At 44.9% G+C, this 7,537-nt stretch overlaps 1 protein-coding gene across 1 annotated transcript in view; it reads right to left on the bottom strand.

Annotated features, from left to right (window-relative positions):
* ELP4 (elongator acetyltransferase complex subunit 4) overlaps window positions 1–7,532 on the bottom strand; it is a gene marked incomplete at its 5' end in the record, with an annotated part of 291,599 nt that extends 284,067 nt beyond the window's left edge. The window contains 2 exons of the mRNA XM_019519960.1: window positions 1,144–1,179; window positions 7,487–7,532. Of these exons, the coding sequence (XP_019375505.1) occupies window positions 1,144–1,179; window positions 7,487–7,532 (82 nt within the window). The remainder of the gene's footprint in view (window positions 1–1,143; window positions 1,180–7,486) is intronic.
* Window positions 7,533–7,537: the final 5 nt, after the last annotated feature.

The following is a 7,537-nucleotide window of genomic DNA, read 5'->3' as shown; positions in this document are numbered from 1 at the left end:
GCAGGCCCCAGGACCGAGCCCTGGGGGACTCCGCTACCCACCTCCCCCCAGGTCGAGTATGACCCATCCACCACCACCCTCTGAGTGCGACCCTTCAGCCAATCTGCAATCCATCTGACTGTGTAGGCATCTATGCCACAGTCGCCTAGTTTTTTTTTTAACTAGGATGGGGTGACAGACGGTGTCAAAGGCCTTGCTGAAGTCCAGAAAGACTACATCCACCGCGACACCTGCATCCATAAAGGGGAGAGACTCATTCATGAGAGCTCTTTATGATTCTGTGGTATCTCATTAAGACCCAATTGTGAAAAGACACTTTAGCAGTGCCTGGACCAAACCTTTAACAAAGTGAGAGGTCCGGTGTGTGCTTGGGAGGGAGGCGGGTGAGGTTGGAAGAAGTGTGTTTCACTGGGGAGATTGAAATAATAGTCTATAGGCATACAACCTCTACGTTTCAATAAGGAAAATTGTCTTTTTATGACGTCCTGTGGAACCCAGAAGGTTGAAAGAAAGAGAAGGGGGAAAAAAGGTATGCCTTATCCCAAGGAAAGGCATCAGCATTACTTACCCCCACATTACTTGCTGCTGTATCCAGGCTCAGTAACCCAGTTTCCAGAAAGGTTCTAGGAGCTACTATCGTTTATAGCAACCGACACCTTGCATATGAAACAGCTGAGACAAAGAGCTCTGCAAGCTTTTCTGCCATCTCAGTCTGAACTTTGTGTATGTGCTAGCCAGAATCAGGTTCCTACCAAAACCTTCCCTTGAGACTCAAAGTGAAACTTTTCTGCTTTTTTTTTGCAAGCTGTGCAATAGAGAAGTTCAACAGCTGAGAGAGGGGAAGGGGTGAGGGAGGGCCTTTAAAAAGATTGACTCTGGATTCCAGCTGCTGATTCAGATTTTTTCTTTTGTGTTTAGCAGTTTTGAAGAAAAAAACTTGAAAGACATTGGGAAAAACATAACTTAGTAAACAATATTATGACATCTATGAAAGTTCTGTTACAGAAAGAAAATGAAGTCTGCTATGTATACTGTAAGAAAAAAAGAAGGAAAGAAAGAAAGAAATATTGTATCATAGCTACATAAAACACTAGGGAACTGCGTTAAAGTATAGCATGATATTTTCATACATTCCATACTAACCAATAAGAAGAAGGGTTCCAACAGCTAACCCTCCACCTAGAAACAAAACAAAACCAAGAACAAAGTAAGGCTACATTTTAGTATAACATTAAAGAACAATTAAGTTCTCTTAGTTTATAAATCAAAGAAAGGTGATACAGTGAATTTAAAAATGTAAATTTGAACAACATTTTAATTACCTTTGCAATACTTCCTACAATTCTCTATTATGAAATAATTACATATTACATGTAATTATATATTACACATTACAATTACTTTCACAATATATTGTACCACTCTTTTTATGGTGAAAAGATCCTGCAGAGTTCTACCCAACTGAACTTAAGTACCGTTATAACAATGTAGGGCCTGAGCCAGCAACCCATTCCTTTAATTGTAATACTCTCATTAATTTTTACTCATATGAATAACAGGATCAGACTTCTATTTATAGTAGAGGTTTACAGTACTAACTTTGTGCCCAACAAATAAATGTGCAAAAAAGGGATCACTGAAATCCCACTGAAGTCGCTGGGCAAAATTTTAGCTTCTTTAAGGGAATGGTAAAATTCCTGTTACCGACATGAGAACTATTATTTTGCATATACAGAGATGTCACAATATATCAAGCAAAGTCAAAATGAAACCGTTCCCTTATTGGTGCTTCCTTGCAAATATATGTAGGATTGGACAAACATAATTAGTTTAGAATAAAAATATGCTGTACATTTTTTTTAAGACCATTAATGCTTTTATTTTATCATTCTAAAAGTTTTACATTAACCCAGCGGTGCTCAGCCTACAGCTCGCAGGCTGGATTCAGTTGCTGTATGGAGGTTCAACAACAGCACTGACTGGTGCATCTCTTTCGTTGCCCTTTGCCACGTGGCTGATCCACTTTATGGACCTCCTTGCTCCCCCCTTTCATACCACAGGTGCTGTTTTACCAGAGATAAGCTTTCTTCCTTTCTCCCCTCCCCACTCTTCCCCTTTCCCTCTGACATTGGCAACCACCTCTCTTCCCCCGTTTCCTTACAGGGAGTGGTGAGCCATGGTGCAGCCAGGTCCCAAGTACCTGGCCTACCACTCTAAAAGGTTAGGCAACACTGTACTAAGGTGTCATAATTTTCTATTCACTGATTATCAAATAGAATATAATAATATTCATATTACCACATGTTCTAATGTATATGGATTTTAATACAGAACATAATATAAGAACATAGGAATGGAGGGGACCTCCTTGGTTACTGAATCTAGTCCCTTGCTACCATTAACTCAGACCCGAGACTATGATATGCTAGTGCATCAGTTTCTTCTACAAAGAGTAACAACATTTGTTAGCCCAAACACAAATTTATACAGGCATAATTTTAGTAATGAAGGTATGAAGGCTTAATAATTTGCTTGTCTGCTAATCAATTAACAGTTTTCACCAGACAAATAAAGGTAAGTAGAGAGAGAGAGAGCATGTGTGCAAAACAAGCTCTGCTACCTGAAACTCATAATCTAGAATTATACCCATGTCTTATATTGGGTGAAAAAGATTTAAAGAAAAAAAATTTGGATTTCAAGGTATTCTTATTCTAAAGAAATAAAGAAACGAGAGCCAAGTGACCAGGAGCTCTTGGGGACTCTGGGGTGGAAAAACCATGGGTCTGTCCAGGAAAGGGGTGGTCTTGGAGAGCAAGACCTCTCCTCCATATTGTTTAAGTTATTGAGGTGGGGGAGAACACAAAACAACCCCGGCCAGTCTACAGCTGCCGCCAGGGCCATTAAACTCATCTAGGAGCTGCAACTGGTCTAATCAGGTTGAGACAGTACTTCAGACCACTGAGGAGCCCAGACATGGCATGTGACCAACAGGTTGGCGCTTGGAAGGGATGTAGGGGACATGGAGCCCAAGGGATGTCCGTCCAGGGTGCTCTCTTATGAGTACGGGTCATACAGGAGCTTCCCACATTATCTGTTAAGAGCAAGATGTGGCAGGCAAGCAACGGGAATTTCCCATAGGAGACTGCATACGGTGGATGCTAGTGTCTGAGGCAGACAAAGCCCAAGTGTGGACCACCTGGCCCTGAGCTGCTCGGGGGCAGTTGCTCAGGCTTAGATGGGCATACCACTCAAAGTAGGAAGATCTGAGGGTAGAATAACAAATGTGATTGTTGCTATTTCAAAGAAGAGACTGAGATTATGAAAAGTAACAGGTGTTTTCATAGTATGCATGTATGGAATGAAGCAGTATGATGCAGAAAATACTGGCCAATATGATTTTTGGAAGTACAGCATTCCCAAGGAATAGAAATATATAGCTATCTATTGAATTTTCACTGTTATAGTATGTACTAAAAGGAATACTTTATTGCAGACTTAGAAATCTGTTAAAAGTATGAATCAACCCAATTTATAGGGAACATCAAGCGTATATATCTAAATAAAACTACCACTAAGCTAATACTTAGTATTTGTATAACTACTTGGATCTTCAATTTTAAGCCATGTACTATTTAATCACACGATTCTGAACTACTCAAAACAAAAGAGCTTCCAGCATGAGATGCTGAACTATTATAATGGATAAAAAATACCTATTTGGTCATGGAATATATGTAGATATATACCATAACTCGCTAGAGTGCTCAAGCACATCTCTACAAGGCCTAAGGTTTGCTGGGTCAGATATTGCAGATACTCCCTCCTTTTGGGATAATGTCTGACATTAAAAGAAAAAAAATAGCTGCCAACGTTGAGATGAAGTAATAAAAATTAAACAATTAAAAATAAGCTCAAGGAAACTGCTGCACAGTCCTATTTTTGCTTAACAGTTTCTTTTCAGGACTGAGATAATGCTGTGGTACAGGCTTTAACTGTGACTACAAATATGTGCTACTGGCAGGATTTCACTAACAGGACCTAATGTCATGCCTCTGTCTAAGAGCTTCTAGCCTTTGTAAATGCCTAATTCAGGCCAAATTTAGAGGGTAGAATGTTTATCCATGCAGATTTTTTTAAATTTTTGCAAAATAACAGTGCCAAGCACATTATGGCAAATTCCCATGCAGTATTTTGCCAATGATTTGTGAAATTACTACCAAGCAAGGGGAGAGAAAAATCTATACAGCACTCATAAAGCTACCAATAACATAAAAACATTGTGTAGATGAGCCAGAAGAGATCATTTTCTTAAGAACAGGAGGCTTAGTGTGGGGATGCAGAGTTTTGCAGGCCTCGCATGTTACTTTCTCTCTTGAAATCAAAATGTCCCTATCCCATTCATTGTTGTCCCTGCCTGGAATGGGAAGTTACTAAGAGCTTGAAGAGAAGATATGTGTATCAGATGGCACACAAGATGTGAAGGAAGATGTTTCTCAATTTACTTAACAAATAAATCACTAATTATGTCAGAAAGGAGAGTAATTTGAGGGACTGATCGTGTAGGGAACTCTCCACATATTCTGACCCATTCTATGCATGTAAATTGAAGTGGTCAGCTAAGTCTTACATTTATATCATCGACTAGCCAATTTCCCATCAAGAATGACATGGGGAGGGGGGTGTGAGCGGGCGGGGACGGAGTACAGTGTCCACACCTGCTGCATCTGGGTCTGCTCCCCGCTTCCTGCTGCAGCAGTAGGAGGGGAGAAGCAGACCTGGGGCTGATGCAGGGGCTGTGGGGGAGGACTGGGCCCAAGGATAGGGAGAAGCCAGCCCGCCATGGCAGTGGGGTGGGGGGGGAAGGGGGGAGCAGTAGGCCTGGGCTGACACAGTGATGTCAGGGAGATGGGAGGAGTGGGCTCAGGGCTGATGCAGGGGTGGGGGAGAAGAGGGCCTAGGCCCAAGGGGGAGAGGAGGCCCACTCCTCTCCTCCTGCCACCACGACTATGTCAGCTCGGGCCTTCTCTTTCACCCCCACCACCGCCGTTCCATGCCCACTCTTCCCCCCCGCTCACATCAGGCTCACTCCTCCCCACACCGCCGCTGTGTTGGCCTTGCAAGTAGCGACAGTGGAAGTGGGGAGGGGCAGGTCAGAGCCAGCACCAGTGCATCCCGACCCTGCCAACCCCCCCCTGCTGCTGCCTCCAAGGAGTAAGGGGCTGGGGCCAGGCCAGCTTCAGTGGCATTGCCCCCCACCCTGCAAGGAGTGGGTCCGGGGCTGACCCCTCTGTCCCCACCATCATGGCAGCGCTGTGCTGTGGCACCACCACCTGTCTCAACGCTACATTTGCAGACTGATCGGTTGTTTCAGTCAGCCAATCAGAGTGCAAATAAAGCATTATAGGCAGACAGATAGATTAAGCCTTTTATAACACTAGAACAATATTTTTACAACTGTATAGTACTAATACTAAGTATTTCTGCTGAGGAGGAAGTTTTTGTTTTGTTTTCTCTCCCTCCTAAGGTTCTATCTCTGGATACTAGGATACCAAATGCAAGTGTTATTTCAGTTTTTTTCAACAGAATATGCAGGCCCTTAATATGCATCGCCTCATATATAGATGCTTCCACCTAGTAAACTGACAGAACTGAAGACATCTCCCTCCAGGCATAAGAGGCCGAGTCAAGACTACCAGTCTTTGTACCTAAAGTCCTGTCTAAGCTGAAGACTTGCTTCCAGAGCCATTGGTAACCATCACAGAGGTGTCTGTCCTTCTGCAGTCCCTTAACACAGACAGGTAAACCCTCTCTCTGTACTAGACCAGTGATTCTCAACCAGGGCATCATAGCACTGTGGGGTGCCCTGAGATCCTTTCAGGGTGCTGTGGGGTATCATGCACTGTTAGGCATGTGAACATGATTCACAAGCTAACACCAGAGATTTTAAATTGAAATCTACACAGCATGAAAAACACACGGACCTATTGGGGTCTTTCTGAGTTTTTGCCACAGAAGAATTGCTCTGTTATTTTTCCATAGAAACGGAGTGAAAACTAAGAGTTGGCATTTTCAGAAAGGGCCCTTGAACATATCGAGGGAGCCCTTGAGTCTAAAGAAGTAGAAGTGCACCGATATATCAGGTGCCTATTGGACTGGCACCAAGAAAAGGGAAATTTACATGATCAGCTATTGACTTTTTTTGGCAGTTGTAGTTTATAATGTTCCCTGGTAATTATGTCTTTTGGCCAGGGCCTCTGGACGCCTGGGTTCTGTCCCGCAAGCCAGGGTGACCCTAGACACCCCCATCCCTTCACCAGTGAGCTGGGCTGGGCTGGAGCAGAGCAGCTGCTGTCGTGTCTTGGGTGCTGGTGTGATGCAGCATGGAGCAGACTGCAGTCAGGGGCCAGGGTGGGCACTGCAAGAGGCGCTGAATGCCACACTTGTGACTGGGGATAGTGGAGCTCAGCTGCCTGGCCTGGCCCAGTGCAACTCAACCTGCAGTTAATGTTGGTTATCAGATCGGTGTTGGCTGATTAGGGTTGCCAACCTTCCAGGATTGCCTTGTAGTCTCCAGAAATTAGACATAAATTTCCAGGAGACTGAGTCACCCGGGAGATCAATGATAGGGAATTCATTAAAATAAATATTAAGTGTTGAATCTGATTTATACAGTTGTCCGGTGGGTTTTTAAAATGTGAAAGTAACACACATTTGCCTTTCTGATGTAAAGTCAACACACTGTAAACCATTCTGTGATGAAACCCCCCCAGAATAGATTCAGAGTTGGCAACCCTACGGCCAATATGGCTGGTTAATAATCGGCCATCGGTATCAGCCAAGAAAATCTTTATCGGTGCACCCTTATAAAAACCACCATCCAAGAGCAGAGGTTCCCAACCCCGGCCTGCAGCACCAGGGCTACGGGTTGGCTGCTGGTCCATAGGAGAGTTGGCTGCCACACCAGAAGTTCAGAAGCAACCGGCATATTTGGTATCAAAAAGGATATATAAAAAGGGCTGCAGGTCCACAGTATGCCAGTCACTTCTGGACTGCAGTTTGCCGGCCCACAGTCACTTCCAGTCCGCGGTCTAAAAAAGGTTGGGAACCACTGTCCTAGAGGAACTCACTGGGTCAAGATCGGTGTCAATCGCAGCAGCTGATCACACCAAACCTAAGCACAAAACTCAAGTAATCAACTTGAGCAAGAGGCTTCCCCATTCAATACCATCTTTCCACTTCCCAAAAAGAGCCAAGCAGGGCGGCGTCTTGCTCGTGGGCAACTTGAGTGAAGAGCCAGACAGGAGCCGTGGCCTGTCACAGGGGTGGGGGGGCGCTCGCATAGAGCAGGCACGGGGGTTGCAGTGGGCTCGGGCAGGGTGCTCCCGCCGCCTCAGGGGCCGCCCGGGGACACGCGCGGCGCCGACCCGCGGCAGGGCTGGGAGGGGAGAGGGACGCGGCGGGGCGAGTGGAGCCCCTGGGCACGCACCTAGCACAGCGTCCAGGGACGGGACCCCGCTGGAGAGGAGCAGCTGGCCGC

This window comes from Gavialis gangeticus, unplaced genomic scaffold, assembly GCF_001723915.1.
Source record: "Gavialis gangeticus isolate Ggan-Ray unplaced genomic scaffold, GavGan_comp1, whole genome shotgun sequence".
In the NCBI taxonomy this organism is placed as follows: Eukaryota; Metazoa; Chordata; order Crocodylia; family Gavialidae; genus Gavialis; species Gavialis gangeticus.
This window is presented reverse-complemented; position numbering and strand designations above follow the sequence as displayed.